Below are 25,429 nucleotides of genomic sequence, written 5' to 3'. Positions count from 1 at the left end.
ATACGGGGGACAGTTGCCATTGTAACACTATTGAGTCTTCCAATTATGAACATGATAAATCTCTCCCATTTTGTTAAGTCTTCTTTAGTTTCTTTGAGTATTGTTTCATAGTTTTTATTGTAGAGGTCTTACACTTTTTTCGTTGATTTATTCCTCAGTACTTTTTATTTTTTTAATGCTATTGTAAATGGGATTGTTATAAAAATTTTATCTTCCAGTTATTTGCTGCTGGTACATACTCCCCCCCCCCTTTTTTTTAATTGTATGTTAGCCTCATATCCTGTGACCTTGTATTAAACTCCTTATTCCAGTGGTGTTTTCATAGATTTCTTAGGATTTTTCTATATAGACGATCATGTTGTCTCAAATAAAGGCAGTTTTCCTCCTTTATTTACAATCTTAGTGCCTTTTATTTCCTTTTCTTGCCTTATTGCACTACTCATCACAGTGTTGGGTAGGAGTATTGAGTGTGGACAACCCTGCATTTTTCCCATCTTAGGGGAGACATGTTCAGTCTTAAACCTTTAAACATGGCACTATTAGCTCTTGGTGTTTTGTAGATATATTTTATCAGGTTAAGGGAGTTCCTGTCCCTTCTTTGTTTGCTGAGAATTTTTTATCATGAATGGATATTAAAATTTGTGAGATGCTCTTTTCTGTCTTTCGAGATGATGATGTAGCTTTTCTGCCTCTTTAATGTGAATTACATTGATTGATTTTAGAATGTTAAACCAACCTTGAATTCTTGGAATAAATGCTACTTTCTATTGCTATGTTGTATTTGTTAATATTTATTAAGGATTTTTTTTGTGTTTATGTTCATGAGGTATATTAGTCTGTAGTGTTTTTGTGATGTCTTTGTCTGTTTTGGGGATCAGAGTAATACTAGTCTCCTTAAAGAGTTTTATAGAACATCACGGAAACCATCTGGACCTGGAACTTCTCTTGTGGAGAGGTTTTAAATTATGAATTTAATGTAGATACGGGGCTGTTCAGATTTTCTCTGTTTTGCAGTAGATTTTGCTTTAATCACTGTTACCTTGGATGAGATACAGTAAGGCCAGGCACAGATCAAGAGACAGAGAGACAGGGACAGAGACAGAAAGAGAGGCCGTGAAAGTTTTCAACGTTCTATTGTATTCACAGTTCCCAGGGGAGAACATAGCATGCCATGCAAGGCCACTCAGGAGGCTGCACCCAATGACAAGAGTAACAAACTGGAGTTGTAAGTGATTGCTTAGGCAAGTAGGGTAAGGATATCTAGGTTTCACAGGCTTCCTAGGGATTGAGTATTTTAGATAATTCAGCAGGCTCAAGGGGCATGGGGCTGTCCCTCCTGGTTTGGTACCTGGCCCTGGGGCAATTACGGTGAGTGCAAAGTGGTGCAAGAGTGTGAAAACCAGATAAGGGAAGTAGGGTGGTTGGAGTGTGGACTTAATCAGCTGCTCAAAAAGTAGAACTAAACACCTCTAGCTGGGGCCTCAGAACTGTTGACAACATTCTAAGAAAAATGCTATATTTACAGTTTTCATAATATATGCCTTTTAAGGAGTTTATTTATGTAATTGACTTTTTTGACAAAAAGTTAATATTTTATTATCCTTTTAATATTTATAGGACTGTTAGTGATGTCTTCTCTTTCATTCCTGTTAGTCATAATTTCATGATTTTCATTAACTATAGAGTTTTTTTTTTTGATAGAGTTTAGATTGACATTGTGTTTCTTTCAGCATTAAAAAAAGATTTTGTTCCAATAACTTCTGGCTTACATTCTTTCTAAGTGATAAATTAACAGTAATTCTTTCTTTGTTCCCCACATGTTTCTCAGCTGCTTTTAAGATTTTCTCTTTATCATTACTTTTTAGCAGTATGACTGTGACATGTCTCGGTTTGTTTTTCTCTGCATATATCATGCCTGGGGGTTGTTGAGTTTCTTACATCTATAGGTTTATAGTTTTTTAAAAATCAAATTTGGAAAATTTTACCTCATCGTTTTATCAAAAAAAATTTTTTTCTCCCTAACACTGTCTCATGGGATACTGAAGCTTATTTTTTTTTCTTTTAAACTCTCTACCTCTCTGTGGGGAGCCCTTGTGGCACAGTGGTTAAGTGCTTCGCTGATAACCGAAAGGTCAGTAGTTCGAACCCACCAACCGCTGCACAGGAGAAGGATGTGGCAGTCTGCTTCTGTAAAGATTAAAAAAAAAAAAAAAAAATTTTTTTTTTTTTTAAGCCTTGGAAATCCTGTGGGACAGTTCTGCTCTGTCCTGTAGGGTCACGATGAGTTGGAATAGAGTTGACGGCAAGGGGTTTGGTTTTTCACATCTCTCTGTGTATCAAGGTGGATAGTTCTATTGCCTGGTCTTAAAGATCGCTGACCTATTTTTTGCAGCCTCTAGTCTAAAATCAATCCAGCAATTTTTCTTCTTCAGAAATTGTATTATCCAGCTGTAGAAGTTTTATTTTTTTAAGCCCATTATGTTTTTTCCTCATTATGTTCCTGTTTTTCCGTTTGAACATATTCACAGTAGCTATTTTAAAGTCTTTTTCTGCCAATTTCATCATTGCTAACATTTCTGGGTCAGTGTTTCTGACTGGTTTTTCTTCTTATTTGGGTCACATTTCTTGCTTCTTTATATCTAATAACTTTTAATTGGATATTTGATACTTTCATGTTGTAATATGTAATGTTTTATGTATAATTACAACATGTAATATATGTCTGCATTTTTAAAAGCTTTCTACTTTGAAATAATTATAGATTCATAGGAAGTTGCAAAGAAAAATACAGGGACTCTTGTGCATCTTTCCCCCAGCCTCTTCCCAGTGTTAACGTCTCAGACAGCTATCATACAATGTCGTAACAAGAAATTGATACTGGTACAATGCACAGAGCTTGTTCAGATTTCACCAGTTATATATGTATTCGTGTGTGTGTGTGTGTGTGTATAGCTCTGTGCAGTTTTGTCACATGTGTAACCTTGCTACCACCACAGTCAAGATACTCAACTGGGCCATCACAAGACTCCCTTGTGTTACCTCCGTATGGCCCACTCATCTTCTCTCTTACCCCTAATGGTCAACAACCACTAGTTGGTTATCTGTCTCTATAATTATGTGGATTAATGAACGTTACATAAACGTAACAAGTGTCTGTCAGTTTGTCGTACTTTGGGGGCTTGTGTGTTGCTGTGATGCTGGAAGCTATGCCATCGGTATTCAGATACCAGCAGGGTCGCCCATGGAGGACAGGTTTCAGCTGAGCTTCCAGACTAAGACAGACTAGGAAGAAGGACCCGGCAGTCTACTTCTGAAAAGCATTAGCCAGTGAAAACCTTATGAATAGCAGCAGAACGTTGTCTGGTATAGTGCTGGAAGATGAGCCCCCCAAGGTTGGAAGGTACTCAAAAGATAACTGGGGAAGAGCTGCCTCCTCAAAGTAGAGTCGACCTTAATGACGTGGATGGAGTAAAGCTTTCAGGACCTTCATTTGCTGATGTGGCACGACTCAAAATGAGAAGGAAACAGCTGCAAACATCCATTAAAAATCGGAACCTGGAACGTGCGAGGTATGACTCTAGGAAAATTGGAAATCATCAGAAATGAAATAGAACACATAAACATTGATATCCTAGGCATTAGTGATCTGAAATGGACTGGCATTGGCTGTTTTGAATCAGACAATCATATAGTCTACTATGCTGGGAATGACAACTCGAAGAGGAATGGTGTTGCATTCATCATCAAAAAGAACATTTCCAGATCTATCCTGAAGTATAGTGCTGTCAGTGATAGGATAATATCCATATGCCTACAAGGAAGACCAGTTAATACGACTATTATCCAAATTTACGCACCAACCACTAGGGCCAAAGATGAAGAAATAGAAGATTTTTATTAGCTGCTGCAGCTTAAAATTGATTGAACATGCAATCAAGATGCATTGATAATTACTGGTGATTGGAATCTGAAAGTTGGAAACAAAGAAGGAGGATCAGTAGTTGGAAAATATGGCCTTGGTGATAGAAACAATGCCGGAGATCGAATGATAGAATTTTGCAAGACCAACAACTTCTTCATTGCAAATACCTTCTTTCACCAACATAAACATCGACTGTACACATGGACCTTGCCAGATGGAACACACAGAAGTCAAATGGACTACATCTGTGGAAAGAGACGATGGAAAAGCTCAATATCATCAGTAGAACAAGGCCAGGGGCCAACTGTGGAACACACCATCAATTGCTCATATGCAAGTTCAAGCTGAAACTGAAGAAAATCAGAGCAAGTCCACGAGAGCCAAAATATGGCCTTGAGTACATCCCACCTGAATTTAGAGACCATCTGAAGAATAGATTTAATGCATTGAGCACTAGTGGCTGCAGACCAGACGAGCTGTGGAATGACATCAAGGACATCATCCATGAAGAAAGCAAGAGGTCACTGAAAAGACAGGAAAGAAAGAAAAGACCAAGATGGATGTCAGAGGAGACTCTGAAACTTGCACTTGGGCATCGAGCAGCTAAAGCAAAAGGAAGAATTGATGAAGTAAAAGAACTGAAGAGAAGATTTCAAAGGGCCTCTCGAGAAGACAAAGGAAAGTATTATAATGACATGTGCAAAGAGCTGGAGATGGAAAACCAAAAGGGAAGAACACACTCGGCGTTTCTCAAGCTGAAAGAACTGAAGAAAAAATTCAAACCTCGAGTTGCAGTAGTGAAGGATTCCATGGGGAAAATATTAAATGATGCAGGAAGCATCAAAAGAAGATGGAAGGAATACACAGAGTCATTATACCAAAAAGAATTAGTCGATATTCAGCCATTTCAAGAGGTGGCATATGATCAGGAACTGATCTAGAGGAAGAAGCCCAAGCTGCTCTGAAGGCATTGGTGAAAAACAAGGCTCCAGGAATTGATGGAATATCAATTGAGATGTTTCAACAAACAGATGCAGTGCTGGAGGTACTCACTCATCTATGCCCAGAAATATGGAAGACAGCTTCCTGGCCAACTGACTGGAAGAGATCCATATTTATGCCTATTCCCAAGAAAAGTGATCCAACCGAATGTGGAAATTATAGAAGAATATCATTAATATCACATGCAAGCAAAATTCTGCTGAAGATCTTTCAAAAAATGGCTGCAGCAGTATATCAACAGGGAACTGCCAGAAATTCAGGCCGGTTTCAGGATGTGGAACCAGGGATATCGTTGCTGATGTCAGATGGATCCTGGCTGAAAGCAGAGAATACCAGAAGGATGTTTATCTGTGTTTTATTGACTGTGCAAAGGCATTCGACTGTGTGGATCAGAACAAACTATAGATAACACTGCGAAGAGTGGGAATTCCAGAACACTTAATTATGCTCCTGAGGAACCTTTAGATAGATGAAGAGGCAGTAGTTCGGACAGAACAAGGGCATACTGATTGGTTTAAAGTTAGGAAAGGTGTCTGTATGCTGAACAAATAATACGAGAAGCTGGACTCTATGAAGAAGAATGGGGCATCAGGATTGGAGGAAGACTCATTAACAACCTGCATTATGCAGATGACACACCTTGCTTGCTGAAAATGAAGAGGACTTGAAGCACTTACTAATGAAGATCAAGAACCACAGCCTTCAGTATGGATTACACCTCAACATAAAGAAAACAAAAATCTTCACAACTGGACCAACGAGCAACATCGTGATAAATGAGAAAAATTGAAGTTGTCAAGGATTTCATTTTACTTGGACCCACAATCAACAGCCATGGAAGCAGCAGTCAAGAAATCAAAAGACGCATTGCATTGGGCAAATCTGCTGCAAAGGATCTCTTCAAAGTGTTGAAGAGCAAAGATGTCACCCTAAAGACTAAGGTGTGGCTGACCCAAGCCATGGTATTTTTAATTGCATCACATGTATGTGAAAGCTGGACAATGAATAAGGAAGACCGAAGAAGAGGTGACGCCTTTATAATTGTGGTGTTGGCGAAGAATATTGAATGTACCATGGACTGCCAAAAGAACGAACAAATCTGTCTTGAAAGAAGTGTGGCCAGAATGCCCCTTAGAGGCAAGGATGGCGAAACTGCGTCTTACACACTTTGGACATGTTGTCAGGAGGGATAAGTCCCTGGAGAAGGACATCATGCTTGGCAGAGTACAGGGTCAGCAGAAAAGAGGAAGACCCTCAACAAGGTGGATTGACACAGTGGCTGCAACAATGAATTCAAGCATAACAATGATTGTAAGGATGGCGCAGGACCAGGCAGTGTTTCATTCTGTTGTGTATAGGGTAGCTATGAGTCGGAACCGACTCGACGGTACCTAACAACAACAACAACATAAATGGAGTTTTGCAGTATGTATCCTTTGAGATTGGCTTTTTTTACCTTAAACTCAGAATAATTTCCTTGAGGGTCATCCAGGTTGTTGTGTTTACCAATAGTTTGTTCTTTTTATTGCTGAATAGTAATCCATGGTATGGATGTACTCCAGTTTAATCATTTAGATTTTTTTTTTTAAGTGTGACGTTTTGGCTTGCAAGATAGTTAAGTGACTTGTGGACCAGCTTGATCCTTTTGAGGTTTGTTTTTTAAGCTTTGTTAGGGTAGGTCTAAAAGACAACCAACCAACCAACGAAACCTGTTGCCATCGAGTCAATGCTGACTTATAGCGACCTTATAGGACAGAGTAGCACTGCCCCATAGGGTTTCCAAGGTTGTAATCTTCGCGGAAGCAGACGGCTGCACCTTTGTCCCGTGGACTGCAGCTGTCGGGGTAAAATCACCGACCTTTCACTTAGTAACTGAACGCTTTAATCACTGTGCCACCAGGGCTCCTAGGGTAGGCCTAGAATAGTCCCTATTCTAGGGCTCGTTTGTCCCTGCTTCTAAGTGGTGGGCTTTCTGGATGTTCTATCAAACGACAACAAAATCTTTCTTGCTTGTTTAAAATTGAATGTATTTCTACTCCTTGAAATTATCTAGTCATTGTATCAACTTAGAGCTCCTCAGTAATTGTTCCTTGGCCCGGCCTTGTGGAGTGTCCCCTCTGCTGCCATGTTAGTGTTCAGCCAAAGACTAGAGGTGAACTTGTGCACAGATTTCTGGAGCTGTTTCTCATATTTGCACCTTCGTTCTTGCTACTCTGCCCTGCAGAATCCAGCTGTCTCTTGTCTCTTCAACGTAAGGAGACTGCTGTGCTTGGGGGTTGTAGTCCAGAAGTGCCTGCAGGCAGATAACTGGGGCACCCTTGTTTGTTTTCCTTCCTTCAGAGATCGTAATCCTTCATTGCCTATTGTCTGAATCCAGTTGTTTGATACATATAACTGAAAACCTGTATTTTATGATGGGAGAACAAGTCCGGTAATGGTGTCTCTGTCATGGTTGGCAGCAGAAGTCTGTTTGTTTCTATGTCAGTTGTTTGGAAGTTGAAATGGATTTTTCTTTTTCTCCCAAGAGCTTTGTTTTTCATTTTGTATCTTAAGATGTGACTTGATTTGCATTTATTTTTTGAGTAAAAAATAAGTTCCCGTGCTTCAAAATTCAGAGTCTAAAGGGGTTTACAGTTAAGTCTCCTTTTCTCCCTAGTTTACCAGCTGTTTATTTCTTATCCTGGTTATTAATTTCTTGTGTATCCTTCAAGAGACTTGATGCTTATTTTGATAAAATGTATTACACACAGAAACGTTCTCTACAGAAATGTGGATATATATTCTTTCTTCCCCAAATCCTTGTTTTAGTGAAATGCTAGCATTGCTGTACTCCCTTTTCTGTATGGCATGTTTTTGTTCGTTTTCCTTAACGATGCAATTTAGAGAGCGTTGAATTTATTACGTGAAAAGATTTTATATTTTTTCAGCTGTGTGATCTATGATTGGATAGATGTGCCATAATTTATTTAACTAGTTTGGTTATTCCTGGCTTTTTGCTGTGACAAACAGTGCTGAGGCAAATGATCTTGTAAGGAAATAATTTCACTTACGTATAAGTGTACATAAGATAAATTTCTAGAAGTGGAGTTTCTGTGTCAAAGAGCATGTGAGTTTGTAATTTTGATTGCTTTTGCCAGTTTTCTTGTTACAGAGATTTTATCATTTGTACTACAGATGTGTACAGCAGCTGCCTATTTTCCCATGCCACCCTGACTGCATGTGTTTAGGCACGTTTTAAATAATAAAGTTCTTAGAGTACTGTTCAAACCATACATTTGCAAAAACAAAAAAAAAAGAAAGAACATAATGCTTTTGTTATATTAGTCTTTAAAGAACATTGAGTATAAATCTGTTTAAGTGCAGACTTACATGACAATTATGAAAGAGACTTGATAATACTTTTTTTCTTGATGTACTTTTGAAAGTTTAATAATAGTAGCTAATTTTTGACATTTATTATGTGTCCTATGTGCCAGTACTGTGCTAATGAGTTTACATACATTATAAACTTATTTTTTAAAACAATTCTACAAGATAGGTGGTGGTGTGTTGTTAGGTGCGGTTGAGTTGGTTCGAACTCATAGCGACCCTGTGTACAACAGAACAAAACACTGCCCAGTCCTGTGCCATCCTCACAATCATTATGGTTCAGCCCATTGTTGCAGCTGCTGTGTCAGTCCATCTCATTTAGGATCTTCCTTTTTTGTGCTGACCCTCTACTTTATAAGCATGATGCCCTTTTCTGGGGACTAATCCCTCCTGATTATATATCCAAAGTATGTGAGATGAAGTCTTGCCATCCTCGCTTCTAAGGAGCATTCTGGCTATACTTCTTCCAAGACAGATTTGTTCATTCTTCTGGCAGTCCGTGGTATATTTAGCATTCTTCACCAACACCGTAATTCAAAGGCGTCAGTTCTTTTTCAGCCTTCTTTATTCATTGCCCAGCTTTCGCGTGCATATGAGGAGATTGAAAACACCATGGCTTGGGTCAGGTGCATTGTAGTGCATGAAGTGATAACTTTGCTTTTTAACATTTTAAAGAGGTCTTTTGCAGCAGATTTGCCCAGTGGAATTGGTAATTTGGTGTTTTTTTTTTTTTTTTCCTAATTTTTATTGTGCTTTAAGTGAAAGTTTATAAATCAAGTAGTCTCTCATACAAAAACTGATCTACACCTTGCTGTATACTCCTAGTTGCTCTTCCCCCAATGAGACAGCACACTTCTTTTCTCCATCCTGTATTTCCATGTCCATTCAGCCAGCTCTGTCCCCCTTGGCCTTCACATCTCCCCTCCAGACAGGAGCTGCCCACATAGTCTCATGTGTCTACCTGATCCAAGAGGGTCACTCCTCACTTGTATCATTTTCTCTCTTATAATCCAGTCCAGTCCCTATCTGAAGAGTTGGTTTTGGGAATGGTTCCTGTCTTGGGCTAACAGAAAGTCTGGGGACCATGACTTCCGGGTTCCTTCTAGTCTCAGTCAGACCATTAAGTCGTTGTTATACGAGAATTTAAGGTCTACATCCCACTTTTCTGCTCCTTTAGGGATTCTCTGTTGTGTTCCCTATCATGGCAGCCATTGGTTGTAGCTGGGTACCATCTAGTTCTTCTGGTCTCAGGCTGATGTAGTCTCTGATTTATGTGGCCCTGTGTCTTGGGCTCATAATTACCTTGTGTCCTTGGTGCCCTTCATTCTCCTTTGCCCCAGGTGGGTTGAAACGAATTGATCCATCTTAGATGGCTGCTTGCTAGCATTTTTTAAGACCCCAGACGCCACTCTCCAAAATGGGATGCAGAGTATTTTCTTGATGGATTTTATTATGCCAATTGACCTACATGTCCCCTAAAACCATGGTTCCCAAACCCCTGCCTCTGCTGCGCTAGCTTTCGAAGCATTCGATTTATTCAGGAAACTTCTTTGCTTTTGGTTTAGTCCAGTTGTGCTGACCTCTCCTTTATTGTATGTTGTCTTTCCCTTCATCTAAAATAGTTCTTGTGTACTATCTAATTAGTGAATTCCCCTCTCTCCTCCTTCCTCCCTCCCCCCTCTGGTAACTATCAAAGAATATTTTCTTCTCTGTTTAAACTGTTTGTTGAGTTCTTATAACAGTGGTCTCATACAATATTTGTCCTTTTGCAACTAATTGATTTCACTCAGCATAATGCCTTCCAGATTCCTCCTTGTTATGAAATGTTTCACAGATTCATCATGGTTCTTTATCGATGCATGGTATTCCATTGTGTGAATATGCTGTAATTTATTTATCCATCCATCCATTGATGGGCACCTTGGTTGCTTCCATCTTTTTGCTATTGTAAACAGTGCTGCAGTGAACATGTGTGTGCATGTATCTGTTTGTGTAAAGGCTCTTATTTCTCTAGGATATAGTCCAAGGGGTGGAATTGCTGGATCATATGGTAGTTCTATTTCTAGCTTTTTAAGGAAGTGCCAAATCAATTTCCAAAGTGGTTGTACCATTTTACATTCCTGCCAGCACTGTAGAGGTGTTCAAGTCTCTCCAAAACCTCTCCAACATTTATTATTTTGTGTTTTTTGGGTTAATGCCAGCCTTGTTAGAGTGAGGTGGAATCTCACTGTGGTTTTAATTTGTGTTTCTCTAATGGCTAATGATTGTGAGCATTTCCTCATGTATCTATTAGCTACCTGAATGTCGTCTTTAGTGAAGTACCTGTTCATATCTTTTGCCCATTTTTTAGTCGAGTTATTTGTCTTTTTGTAGTTGAGTTTTTGCAGTAACATGTAGATTTTAGAGATCAGCTGCTGATCAGAAATATCATAGCTAAAAAATTTTTCCCGATCTGTAGGTAATCTTTTTATACTTTTGGTGAAGTCTTTGGATGAGCATAGCTGTTTGTCTTTTAGGAGCTCCCAGTTATCTAATTTCTCTTCTGGTGTTTGTACATTTCTAGTAATATTTTGTATACCGTTTATGCCGTGTATTGGGGTTCTTAACGTTGTCCCTATTTTTTCTTCCATGATCTTTATCATTTTAGATTTTATATTTAGGTCTTTAATCCATTTTTAATTGGTTTTTGTACATGGTGTGAGGTATGGGTCTTATGAATATCCAGTTATGCCAGCACCATTTGTTAAAAAGACTGTCTTTTCCCCATTTAACTGTTTCGGGGCCTTTGTCAAATATCAGCTGCTCATATGTAGATAGATTTATGTTTGGATTCTCAATTCTGTTCCATTAGTCTATGTATCTGTTGTTGTACCAGTACCAGGCTGTTTTGACCACTGTGGCGGTATAATAGGTTCTAAAATCAGGTAGAATGAGGCCTCCCACTTCTGCTTTTTTGGTAATGCTTTACTTATATGGGGCATCTTTCCCTTCCATATGAAGTTGGTAATTTGTTTCTCCATCTCATTAAAAAATGTCACTGGTATTTGGCTCGGGATTGCATTGTATCTATAGATTGCTTTGGGCAGGATAGACATTTTTACAATGTTGAGTGTTCCTGTCCGTGAGCAAGGTATGTTTTTCCACTTATGTAGGTCTCTTTTTGTTTCTTGCAGTAGTGTCTTGCAGTTTTCCTTGTATAGGTCTTTTACATCTCTGGTTAGATTTATTCCTAAGTATTTTATCTTCTTATGGGCAATTGTAAATGGTATTGATTTGGTGATTTCCTCTTCGACGCTCTCTTTGTTGGTTAGAGGAATCCAACTTATTTTTGTATGTTTGTCTTGCACCCTGATACCTGCTAAACTCTTCTATTAGTTTCAGTAGTTTTCTTGAGGATTCTTTAGGTTTTTCTGGGTGTAGATCATGTCATCTGCAAACAGATACTTTTACTTCTTCTTTGCAAATTTGGATGCCCTTTATTTTTTTATCTAGCCTAATTGCTCTGGCTCAGACCTACAGCACAATGTTGAATAAGAGTGGTGATAAAGGGCATTCTTGTCTGGTTCCTGTTCTCAAGGAGAATGCTTTCAGTCTCTCTCCATTTGGGATGATGTTGGCTGTTGGCTCTGTATAAATGCCCTTTATAATGTTTAGGAATTTTCCTTCTATTCCTAATTTGATGAGAATTTTTATCATGAATGGGTCTTGGACTTTGTCAAATGCCTGTTCTGCATCAATTGATAAAATCGTGATTCTTGTCTTTTGTTTTATTTATATGATGGATTACGTTAATTGTTTTTCTAATCTTGAACCATCCCCACATACCTGGTATGAATCCCACTTGGTTGTGGTGAATTATTTTTTTGATACGTTGTTGAATTCTATTGGTTAGAATTTTGTTGAGGACTTTTGCGTCTAAGTTTATAAGGGATATTGGTCTGTAATTTTCTTTTTTTGTGGAGTCTTTACCTGGTTTTGGTATCAGGGTTGTGCTGGCTTCATAGAATGAGTTTGGGAGTATCCCATCCTTTTCTGTGCTCTGAGATAACCTTTAGTAGTTGTGGTGTTAACTCTTCTCTGAATGTTTGGTGGAATTCTCCAGTGAAGCTGTCAGGGCCAGGGCTTTCCTTTGTTGGGAGTTTTAAATTACTTTTTCTATCTCTTCTTTTGTTATGGGTTTATTTAGTTGTTCTGTCTCTGTTTGTGTTAGTTTAGGTAGGCAGTGTGTTTCTAGAAATTTGTCCATTTCCTCTAGGTTTTCAAATTTGTTAGAGTACAACTTTTCATAGTTCTGTGTTACGATTCTTTTAATTTCGGTTGGGTCTGTTGTGATATTGCCCATCTCATTTCTTCTTCGGGGTATTTGCTTCCTCTCCTATTTTTCTTTTGTCAATCTGGCCAGTGGTTTCTTGATTTTGTTAATCTTTTCAAAGAACCAGCTTTTGGTCTTGTTAACTCTTTCAATTGTTTTTCTGTTCCTTGTTTCATTTAATTCTGCTCAAATTTTTATTATTTACTGCCTTCTGGTGCCTGAAGGTTTCTTTTGTTGCTCTCAGTTTTATAAGTTGTAGGGGTAGTTCTTTGATTTGGGCTCTTTCTTCTTTTTGTATGTGTGCATTTATTGTTATAAATTGACCTCTGAGCCCTACTTTAACTGTGTCGCAAAGGTTCTGAAAAGAAGTGTTTTCATTCTCATTGGATTCTGTGAATTTCTTTATTCCATCCTTAATTTGTGCTATAATCCAATTGTTTTTGAGCAAAATATTGTTCGGTTTGCATGTGTTTGGTTTCTTTTCCCTGATTTTTCTGTTACTGGCTTCTAGTTTTATGGCTTTATGGTCAGAGGAGATGCTTTCTAATATTTCAGTGTTTTGGCGTCTGTTAAGGCTGTCTTTATGACCTAATATACCATCTATTCTACAGAATGTTCCATGTGCATTTGAAAAGAAAGGATACTTGGATGCTGTCGGGTGGAGTGTGCTCTGTGTGTGTCTATGAGGTCAAGTTGGTTAATTGTGCATTTAGCTCTTGGTCTTTTTTTTTTCTTTATTGAGCTTCTTTCTGGATGTTCTGTCCTTCACTGAAAGTGGTGTATTGCAGTTTCCTACTATTATTGTGGAGCTATCTATCTCACTTGTCAGTACTGTTAGACTTTGTTTTATGTATCTTGAAGCTCTGTTGTTGGGTGCATAAATATTTAATATGGTTATATCCTCCTGGTTTATTGTCCCTTTAATCATTATATAGTGTCCTTCCTTATCCTTTGTGGTAGATTTAAGTTTGAATTCTTTTTTTTTTTTTTTTTTGATTGTTTGCTTGATACATTTTTTTCCATCGTTTGAGTTTTAGTTTGTGTCTTTAAGATGTGTCTCTTGTAGGGAGCATATAGACGGATCGTGTTTTTTAATCCATTCTGCCACTCTCTGTCTCTTTATTGGTGCATTTAGACCATTTACATTCAGCATGATATAGACAGTTTAGTGCTGTCATTTTGATGTCTTTGTATGTTGTTGACGGTTTCATTTTTCTACTTATTTTTTTGTGATGAGTAGTTTTTCTTTGTTAATTGCGTGTTCCTCTTTTTCATTGTAGTTGTTTTTTTTTTTTTTGCTGAGTCTTTATGTTTTTCTTGTTTTTTTTATTTTGATGTGTAGGATTGTTAGTTTTCTTTGTGCTACCTTAATATTTACCCCTGTTTTTCTAAGTTTAAACCTAACATGTATCTCCCTATATCGCCTTGATTTCCTCTCCATATGGAAGATCTCTGCCTACTTTATTTAGTCCCTCTTTATTTATTTAATGTTGCCATCTTTTACATGATGACATCACTGATTCCTAGTTGTATTTTTTTTTTATCTTGATTTATTTTGTGATTTTGCTATCTTGGTCGACATCTGGTTGTTCTGTCCTGTGTTCTAGCGTTGTGTTGATATGTGATATTATTGATTTTCTATCCAGAGAATTCCCTTTAGTATATCTTATAGTTTTCATTCAGTTTTTGCAAATTCCCTAAGCTTCTCTTTATCTGGAAATATCTTAATTTCGCCTTCATATTTGAGAGACAGTTTTGCTGGATATATGATTCTTGGCTGTCAGTTTTTCTCCTTCATTGCCTTATATATGTCACCCCATTGCCTTCTTGCCTTTATGGTTTCTGCAGAGCAGTCTGAACTTCTGATTCTCTTTTGTAGGTGACTTTTCGCTTATCCCTGGCCACTTTTAAAATTTTCTCTTTATCTTTGGTTTTGGCAAGTTTGGTGATAATATGTCTTAGTGACTTTCTTTTGGGATCTACCTTGTATGGAGTTCGATGAGCATCTTGGATAGATATCCTTTCATCTTTCACGATTTTCGAGAAGTTTTCTGCCAACAAATCTTCAACAGTTCTCTGTATTTTCTATCCCTCCCTGTTTTGGCATTCCAGGCACTCGCACGTTACTCTTCTTGATAGAGTCCCACATGATTCTTAGGATTTCTTCATTTTTTAAAAAAACTTTTGTCTGATTTTTCTTCGAATACACTGTTGTTAAGTGTTTTATCTTCAATCCCACTAATTCTGCCTTCCAATTCCTCATTTCTGCTCCTCTGACTTTGTATTGAGTTGTCTAGTTCTGTAATTTTATTGTAAATCTTCTGAATTTCTGATTGCTGTCCTTCTGTGGATTCTTTCCGCTTTTTAAGTTTTTCATTATGTTCTCAAATAATCTTTTTCATTTCTTCAGCTGCTTTCTCTGTGTGTTCCTTGGCTTGTTCTGCGTTTTGCCTGATCTCATTCGTGATTTCTTGAAGAGTTCTGTGTATTAATCTTTTGTATTCTACATCTGGTAATTCCAGGAATACATCTTCATCCGGGAGAGTCCTCGATTCTCTGTTTGGGGAATTTGTTGAAGCAGTCATGGTCTGTTTTTTTATGTGGTTTGATATGGACTGTTGTCTCTGAGCCATCTCTAAGTTATTGTATTAGTTTATTTTATGTTCGCTCACTGTGTCCTAGTTTCTTGCTTTGTTTTGTTTTGATATACCCAAATAGGCTGCTTAAATGAGCTAACTTGATTATTGGAGCCTTTGAAGCACTAATGTCCTGTTACCAGGTGGCTAGAGCTGTTACCAGATATATGCGCTTAGGAGTCCATTGAGTAATCTTGTGTAGATTCAGCTCAGGTGTCCTGATAGTCATCTAGTGTGTGGTGTAGGCTCTTACCTACTTAGAGGAGAAGTGGTGATTGGTGTATGCACAGGTTTCTGGTAGCAGCAGGGGGTCACACTCTGAGGAAGGCAGGGGGCGACAACCTTCCCCTGAGTGTCTGTGAGGAATGCATGTCCCTGTTTTCTAGAGTACTCTGGTGGGTGGGCTCTGCAGCTGTACCGTAGGCACCCAGTGCTTTTACCTGTAAGGACTGGTAGGCACCACTTATCCTTGGAGCCTTTTTCTGGATGGCTAGGTGGCATGGTTGAAGCCTCCAGTCCTCAGGCCTCTGCTTTGGGTAGGTGAAGGCCCTGTTTCATAGGCAGAGTAGTGTCAAACATACAAAACCAGCCTCTCCACCGCACAGCTGATACAGTTACAGTCAGGCCTCAGACAGATTCGCCCTTGCAATATAATGGCCAGATCCTATCTGGTGTATTGGAGCCACTTGGAGTCATGTAGGGGTGAAATACAAAGTCTGTGGATCGCTTGTGCCTGGACTGTAGCTGCTTCTGCTCTGAGTTTCCAGATTAGAGGAGTCGGCAGAATATGTCCACCGTTTGTTAATTTGTTCCTTCTCCAAGCGCAGGAGAATGGCTCAGGGAGTGCAGCATGACCTATCCCAGGCCCAGAGAAATCAACTGTTAATGAAGCTTGCTGCGGAAGAGAGAGGAGGGATTGCATAGATAGGAGAGAGTTCTTCAAAAGGAGGAGCTATTAGATCCAGCGGTAAATTAGACAAAATCACTTATCTTGTCCCAAGAGCACTGTTATAGAATCCAGAGGCATGTGTAGCCTGTGTGCCTTGGCTGGGTCCACACTGAGATCACCCCAGGGGGTCAGGGCTGTGTCCTGTGCTTGCCTTCTTTTGCCGAAGCAGCCACGTCCCCACCACCGTCACACCAGGGTGTGAGGGGTGTCAGCATTTCAGTTGGCTTCTTTTGCTGAAGCAGCCTCGTTCTAACCCTCCCCCCTCCCCCACCAGCCCTGCTGCAGGCACACCACAGGTCAGGGGCACTCCTCTTTGCTTGCCTTCTTTGGCTGAAGCAGCCGTGTCCTCAAAAACTACCATCAGCCCCGCTGCAGTCACAGCAAGGAATCAGGGCTGAGGCACTGCCGTGGGCTTGGCAACTCCTTGCTGCTTCTGTATCGTCTGTCCCTCCCTTGTCACTCAGTCCGATTCCTTAACTTGCCCTTTGATGCCCAGGATTCCTAGCTTGTCATATATAATTGATTCACTTGTTTTTTGGGGTCTTTGTTGTAAGAGAGATCATCAGAAGTGTCTCCGCCATCTTGGCCCTGCCTCTCATTTGATTTCTTGACTGCTGCTTCCATAGGTGTTGATTGTGGATCCAAGTAAAATGAAATCCTTCACAACTTCTGTCTTTTCTCTATTTACCATGATGTTGCTTGTTGATCCAGTTGATGGATAGAATGTATTATCTTCATTTCGCAGATAGGCGTCCTTGGTTTAGTACACTTTAGGCTTGAGATTAATTCCAAGTTTTATTCTAAACCCCAAATTATTGTCATATCTTCAAAGATTAATGATATTGGTCTTTACCCTTTAATTTTTCTTTAAATCCACTTCCGTATTTTAGTCTTTCCCTATCTTTCATAAAGTACTATTAGAATGACTGTAATATTGGCCAGGATTATGGTCTTTTGGGGTTCCTAAATTGGATTGAGGAAAGTCCAGATGTAATTTGCAGGAATTAGAAGTCCCAGACAAAAGAAAGGAGTTGAAAGGTAGTTTGTGTGCCTGTATGTGTGTAAAAGAGTGTGCACTTCTCTGAGAAAAAATGTTAGGTGTGTAACGTAGATGCCACTTTTATGTATTGTCTTGGGTGAGTGGTGAAAAGTAAGGGAAAGTGGCAAAGTTGCAGAATTACTGGAGAGGGAAGACAGGTCAGTGATAGTAATTGGGTCAGGAAGCTTTCTTTTATCCCCAAGCCTCATATTTGCTCTTGGAATGATCTTGTTGTAGTACGTGATCTTGTAGGAGTCAGCCTGTGGCCATTTGATTTTTTAATATATCCTAGACATTTACTTTTTAATTGTACATAACTTAGAATCCCCCACAGCTGCTAGGTTGCATTTCAGAGCAGAATTTTTATAAGAAAATCTTGGTCAGTATAATTCCCATATAGCCAAATTATTTTGCAGATTTTAAAAAATTATTTAAAATTTGGATTATTTTAATTTCAGTTTTTTCTCTTCCCACCCCATTTTGCAGACATTTCAACCTACGAATGAAGAGGGACACCTCACTCTTCAGTGATGAATTTAAGGTAGAAACATCAGATAGAGTACTTGATTATGATACCTCTCATATTTACACTGGACATATTTTTGGTAAGTTGAACCTTACAAGAACTCTTATTTTTCCTACACAAGGAAATACATATTTTTTGAAGTATAAGCAAATATTTTAGAAAAGCTGTATAAATCTCAAGGAGATTAAATGTATTGTGAAGGGTAATGGTCTTTGAAAAATGAAGTAATTCTTGGATTTGTCTTTATGTGCATGCTGGCTTCTGAAAGGTATGAATTTTTTAATTTACTACTTCCAAAGTGTTAGAATTTTGAAAAAAATTTTAATGACTTCTGTAATTTTCTGATTTTCCTAGTCTGCAAGCAAGAAATTAGTAGTAGTTTTGTTGCATTTTGTAAAAAAAGAGGAAAAATTTAAAAGGAAACTTTAAAGAACGTTTTAGTAGCCAAAATTAATGTGACAAAGTCATTCATAGGAAAATCCCCCAAAGGACTTTTCAGAATCTTACTTGGTTTTGTTCACAATTCAAGCAAATTTCATCAGATTAAAAAGGTATTGGGGGCAGGGTATGTGGGAGCATACCTAATCCAATACTAAACCCCAAACCAAACCCACTGACATCAAGTTCATTCCAACTCACAGGGACTCTATAGGACAGGGTAGAACTGCCCCATGGTGTTTCCAAGGCAGTAAATTTTTGTGGAAGCAGGCTGCCACATCTTTTCCTGCAGAGTGGTTGGTGGGTTTGAACTGCCGACGTTTTGGTTAACAGCTGAGTGCTTTAACCCCTGCTCCATCAGTGCTCCTTAACCCAAAGAGAAAGTTACATTTGTTCCGTTTATAGTGTGGGAAGACTAGGACAATTACAGAAGTCATAAAAAAGCTGGAAAATCAAAGCTGCCTGAGGGTATTAGAGAGGGGCAACATATTGTATTATAACCCTGTGGACCCTGTATGATAATACTCAAGATGATCCTGAGTTATTAAGAAAAAATTTAACTGTTTCAAATTTTGTTTCTACATATTGGAGATTTACATTCAAAATTATATCAGAAAAAATTAAATGCTTAAAGAAGTTTTTTAAATTTTTTGATTTTGCCAGATAAATGAGACATTTTTGTACTTAATTTTTCTCATATGCAGCTAAACCCCTAGTTATTAAATTAAAAGCTTTTTAACAATTCTGTGACGAAAGAAGAGTATTTTTTCACCAGTCTAGATTTTTATTTTTATTGTGCTTTAAGTGAAAGCTTACAAATCAACTCAATCTCTCATACAAAAATTTATGTATATCTTGCTATATACTCCTAATTGCTCTCCCCCTAATGAGGTGGCACACTCCTTCCCCCACTCTCTCTTTTCGTGTCCATTCAGCCCACTTCTGACCCCCTCTGCCCTCTCATTTCCCCTCCAGACAGGAGATGCCAACATAGTCTCATTTGTCTACTTGATCCAAGAAGCTCATTCTTTACCAGTATCATTTTCTATCCCATTGTCCAGTCCAATCCCTGTCTGAAGAGTTTCACCAGTCTAGATTTTTAATAAACTTTTCTAGTATTTTCTCGATCATTTATCTCATTGGGCAAATAACTTAATAGTCTCTGCCCTATGTTGCTAGGTGTTGGTCAAGAAGAGTACAAGACTATAAATGAGTTTACAGATAAAAATGGTGTCATTTAAAATACCAGTGTCTTGGGCTCTTAGCTTTAGTCAATGATTAATTGGCATTCGACTCACTGATGTTAATATACAACTTGGAAATTGTGGAAGTCCTGATTTTTGTTTTAATGAGAAAATTTTAACAGGTAAATTTAACTTTTAAAGACCCTTCCCTCTGCTTTCCATCCCTCCATATCATTTAGTTTTTGATGCTCAGCCTTTCTGTGTGATTGTATCAAGAACCAAAAGTACTTTTTTTTTTTTTCTTTTACTAGAGAAGTATAATTGATGGGACAGTTTTACAAATCTTTGTCTGCTGTCTTAAAAAGGATTACTGGTATGCTTTTGTTCAAATTGCTTCTGAAGTATTTGACACTTTCCTATGAAAAAATAGATTTACAAAGCCCAATGGTGGCAAGGAAGTGCAAATGCATATGCACACAGTATCAGGTGGGAAAGGCGTGTTTTTCTTATTTAAAGCAAAATTTTCAAAACATGCTTTTATCCTGTCTGCCTTTTTCTAAGTTTATTTAGCGATTATATTTACTGAATGCCTACTGAATTTATGCCAGCCACTGGGCGATATCCTGGGAATATAGCCTTATCAACAAGACGGACATTCTGTTTTTCATTGTTATTAATAATTCGTGCATTTTAAGTACTAGTTGCTGTTCACATCTCAAAGTCAGCTCGATGTATTTATTAAGTGATAGAATTAATTATCCAGTAAATTTATATTCAGGATTAAATATATATATATATATGTATATTAGAATGGCTTTTTAAAGGAGAATTAATTTAACATTTATGTGCAAATCAACTTTTCAAGAGTTTGTTGCTTGCATTAATAGGTGAAGAAGGAAGCTTTAGCCACGGGTCTGTGATTGACGGAAGATTTGAAGGATTCATCCAGACTCTTGGTGGCACGTTTTACGTTGAGCCAGTAGAGAGATATATTGCAGACCGAAGCCTGCCATTTCACTCTGTCATTTATCATGAAGATGATATTAGTAAGTACTGAAATTTTATCAAATAGCCTTTAGCAAAAAGGCATATGAATAGTTAAAACTATGTGGTGACAAATGCGCCCTCAGCTGTTTTCTTTCCTAAGCTATTAATCAGGCTAGAATTAGTTTCACAAGCAAAGTCTCAATGTAATGAATAATAGGTCTGTGTAATGAGGGTGTTTCCTTGTCAGTCCATGCCAGTTTTGCTTTGTTGAGATGATACAACAAATTCTGTTTGAACTGTGAGTCAACCAATTCTGATTGAACTAAAAATCGTATATTGCTGATATTGGCCTGTCTGATTAATGCTAACGAGTCTTTGCATGTATGGCTCACTGCATCGTTATCTTAAGTAAACTGCAGCGTGGATATTTGTGTAGTATTTACGGAATATTTTAGGTATTTTTGTACTTCTTTGACTTCAGCTTGGAATGACCCCAGGTTTATCATTTGTAGGTTTTGTCCTCTGCCATGGTCTTTATATGATAGTACTTTGTTGGTAGTTCTTTTCCTGTGTTTCAAGAACAGAGAATGATTTTAGATTTCCCCTTTTATCTCTCATTGTCTGTGTATACATAGTCATCAATCACTAGAGTGCTTCATTGTAATACCGCAGAGAAATGCATTCCTCTAACCTATATGCCTCTTGAATACTCGTAATTAAAAATTTTGACTGTAAATACACTAGCTTCAGCTTTTGCCTCTTCTCCTAACTTGGCAGCTTTATCCTGGTTTCATTTTCCTTTCTGCAACCAGGAATTTATTGTCGACTTCATTCTCACCTCTAGTAATATACTGGCATGCCTTAACCATTTTGACTTTTTGCTCAGTTAGCTGACAGTGTCCATACTGCAGTCTGTTCAACTGCTGGTTGCCTCTGGTGCTGGGTTACTATAGAAAATAACATAATTATTCTGAGTAATATGCATTTATGATTTTAGCAGTTTGCTAAATCATGAATTCCTTAATGCCCCTTGCCAGTCTTTTTACTCATCCCTATTTGATTCCCATTTTAATTTCTCCTCAAGCGCCACGCTACAGTCCTTCGTCACAACCAGGAATGTGAGCTCCTTTGACTTCCACTCTTCCAACAGAATTATCCTGTACCTGGTCTCTATGTTGGTTTGTAATTTTCTTAGTAATTTAATATTTTTGTAGACTTGCCTCCCTTATCAGGATATGTAAGTCCTCTAAATACAGTTTCTGTTTCTTTCGCAGCTTTAATAGTCTAAGTTACCATTCATCTTTGCAGCAGTGTCTTCTTAAATACTTCATGAAAGTTTGGAATAATCTCTAATGTTTTCTCGGCTAGATTTTATAAATGATTTAAAATCAGATGGCTTTTTTGGGAAAGGAAAGAGAAGGGAAGAGTAATTTAATAGATTTTGAACTTACCTCTCCCTTCCTATCATACTGTAGTCATACTTTTTCCTTTGCCTTATGTGTTCTGTCAGTGCCCTCTGCTGTGTTTGCCTGCCTGTTAAGATTTCCGTCTTTTGTGTTTTCCTTCTTGTCTTCCTCCTCTTCTTAGCTCCTTGGTATGTACATTTAAGCATATCCTGTTTTGTTTTTTCCTTCACTTTCATTTCTCCCTTGTAATGTAATTGTATTTTTTCATGTTGCTTTCCGTAGTAACTTCCAAATATCTTTTTTTATGTCAATCTTTCTTTTTCCCCAAAGATAATTAATTAGGTTGGAGAATCAATGATATTGAATGCTTTTCAGTTTTCTCTTCTTTTTGTTATTAACTTTACCATTGATTTTAGCTCTTACTTTTTTACTTCTCCACGTAAATATAAGCTCACAGTAAGGAGGCCTTTTCAAGTTCTTTTTATTATTATATATATACCAATAGTGGTATTAGAACCTAAGAGTAATAGTAGAGTGATTTTGTTTGTAACTCTCTCTCTAGTAAGTGAAAATGTAGTGATTATGAGGGTTGGAAGTATGGGAACGAATGGAACATATTTTTTAATGCTTACAAATTTAGGCAATTACTTTTGAAACAAAACTATCTGAAAATTTGTGGAATTAACTGTAGTTTAAGAAGAGAAAACACCCACGAATTAACTTTTTAGCTTCTAAATAGTTAACTACATTCTGGATTTTAGAGCAGGGGTTGACAGACTTTTTTCTGTGAAGGTTCAGATAGTAGCTACTTCAGGCTTTGCAGACCACCTGCTCTCTGTCGGTGCTACTGTACTGTGCAAGTAGCTGTAGAAAATACCTAAGTGAGTAAGCATGGCTGTGTGCCAATAAAACTTTATTTATGTACACTTAAAGTTACATTTCATATAATTTTCGCATGACACAAAATATTGTTCTTTTGATATTTTTCTTCTAACCATTTAAAAATGTAAAAACCACCTTAGTTTACAGGCGAAAGAAAAACAGGTGGTAGGACTCATTTGTTCCGCAGGCTGTGGTTTATTTACTAGAGAGGTAAATTTACTTTCACTGATCGTTTAATCTCTCTGAAGAGAATACCTAAGGTTCTGGTAGCAGCAGCAGCAGCAGAACCTGGCCCTGTATCAAGTTCTCTACTTGCGTTATTCCGTTTAATCCTCACAGTAACTCTGTGAACCGTGTTGTTGGTAGCCATCGAGTTGGCTCTGACTCATGGTACCTTCTGTATAACAGAACAAAACGTCACCCGGCCCTGTGCCATTCGTGACTGTTGCTGTGTTTGAGTCCGTTGTTGTGGCTGTTGTGTCAGTCCATCTCATTGAGGGTTTCCCTTGTTTTTGCCGACCCTCTGCTTTGCCAACCATGGTGTCCTTTTCTAGCAATTGATCTTTCCTGATGATGTGTCCAAAGTACGTGGGTTGAAGTCTCACCATCCCCACTTCTAAGGAGCCTTCTGGTTGTATTTCTTCTAAAACTGATGGTTCTTCTCGCAGTCCACGGTGTTTTTGATAATCTTGGCCAGCACCATAGTTGGAATGCATAAATTCTTCTGCCTTCCTCTTTTATTGCCCTGCTTTATCCCCATTTTATAGACGAGGAAACTAAGGCTTTGAAAAGTTAGGTCACATGATTGTAGAACTCTTGTTCTTTACCATGTGCTCTTCTGCTTTGCTCATGGAAGAGAGCTGTAAATTCTCACTGCTTTTACTCCCAAGGACTGGTCTTTACGGAACCATATTGCTACATCTTTATCCTGCAGAGTGGCTGGTGTGTTTGAACCACTAACCTTTCAGTTAATACCAAGTGCTTAACCACTGCCACCGGGCTCCCCTCCTTCCTTAGGCAACCACTATTCTGTAGGTTGCATTTTCTAGAATTTTATGTACATTCAATTATATGTTATGTACTCTTTTTTTTGTTTGTTTAATTTCTGGCATCCTTAACTCAACATAATTATTATTATTTTTTATAATTTTTATTGTGCTTTAAGTGAAAGTTTACAAACCAAGTCAGTCTGTCACACAAAAACCCATATACACCTTGCTAAAAAAAAAAAAAATACTCCCAATTACTCTCCCCCTAATGAGATAGCCCGCTCTCTCGACATAGTTATTTTAAGATTCATCCATGTTCTTTCCTTCTTATTGGTGAGTAGTATCCTATTTCATGGATTTACCAAAAACTGTTTACGCATTTGCTTGTCGTCAGTCGTTTGAGTTGTTTCTGGTTTTTGTCTGTTACAAACTAAGCTACGATGACCTTTTTGTCCTTAACTTATCAACTGTTGGTTGATTAAAGAGAAGCTAAATTTTGAAAAGAGGCAAAGGGATTAAATAAGTTCTGAGGACACTTAAGGTCTTGGTCTGCTGCCTGAGCTGTGGAAAGGAGACACTTTAGAGATTTAAGATGAGTCTTGTGGAAGGAAGAGAACAGAAGGAATGTTCATCTTGTGCTAGTGGTGGATGCTTTCTCTTGCAAACTGATACTTACCCTTCCAGAAAAAAACCTGAGATGATAGGAGAAGGGTAGTTATCACTCAGATATAATCTTGTAGAAGCATTTACTGACTCCTCAGTTCTGGACTCCCCCACTTTACTCTTGCTTATATATTAAGGGGAAACCCTAGTGGTGTAGTGCTTAAGTGCTGTGGCTGCTAACCAAAAGGTCAGCAGTTCGAATTCACCAGGCATTCCTTGGAAACTCTATGGGACAGTTCTACTCTGTCCTGTAGGGTCACTATGAGTCAGAATCAACTCGACGGCAGTGGGTTTTTGGTTTATATGTTAAGGAATCCTCCTTAAGTCTTGAATCTTCCTTAAGTCTTGAATTTAAAGGTCATGGGTCATATGATTGATCTTTGAGAAGAGACGTGGAAGGAAGACAGCTGTTGGCTGGATAGTAAATTAAATTCAGCTGATATTTATTAAACTGTAGATGACTGCCCTGGTGGTGCAATGGTTGAGTGCTCAGCTGCTAACTGAAAGGTCAGCATTCAAACTTAGCAGCAGCTCCATGAGAGAAAACATAAGATTACAGCCCAGGAAACCCTATAGGGCAGTTTTGCTCTGTCCTGTTGCTTTGAGTTGGAATCGATTCGATGGCAGTGGGTTTATGGGGTCTGTATGAGTCAAAATCAACTGTATGGTACACATCAGCAACAATAACATAGGTGGTTGCAGAGAAATCTTAACATTTAACCAGTTAATGCTTAAATGTAATACTTGTTTACATGTTTGACTCCCCAGCTAGACTGTAAGCTCTTTGAGGGTGGATACTCTGTTATTTATTCTTGTATCCCTGGTGCTTGGTAAATAATAGTTTCTCCTCCTGTTCTTTGTTTAGTAAATGAATCAATGCAATTAAGAATAACACTGACATAAAATTAGGAAATTTATGTGCTTACGGGCCCTAGTTTTGAACCTATCCTATTTTATAACCAGTCTGTAACGTAGTTGGGGATTTGGAACACACTCTCCTGTAGGAAAAGTTTTAAATGGGAGATGGTTCCTGGTTACAGATAGTCTGAAGGCTAAAAGTAGGTTATTGGAGGCAGCAGTTAATGGATGGTCTTTGGTTAATGGATGACCTTTGCAAAGAGGCGT

At 38.2% G+C, this 25,429-nt stretch overlaps 1 protein-coding gene across 1 annotated transcript in view; it reads left to right on the top strand.

The window, feature by feature from the left end:
• ADAM10 (ADAM metallopeptidase domain 10) overlaps positions 1-25,429 on the top strand; it is a 166,956-nt gene that overhangs the window by 67,763 nt on the left and 73,764 nt on the right. The window contains exons 3-4 of the mRNA XM_049905181.1: positions 17,716-17,834; positions 20,265-20,423. Coding sequence (XP_049761138.1) covers positions 17,716-17,834; positions 20,265-20,423 — 278 coding nt within the window. The remainder of the gene's footprint in view (positions 1-17,715; positions 17,835-20,264; positions 20,424-25,429) is intronic.

This window comes from Elephas maximus, chromosome 13, assembly GCF_024166365.1.
Source record: "Elephas maximus indicus isolate mEleMax1 chromosome 13, mEleMax1 primary haplotype, whole genome shotgun sequence".
Classification (NCBI taxonomy): Eukaryota; Metazoa; Chordata; class Mammalia; order Proboscidea; family Elephantidae; genus Elephas; species Elephas maximus.
Note: the sequence above shows the minus strand (reverse complement) of the source record. Positions and strands in the feature narration are given on the sequence as shown.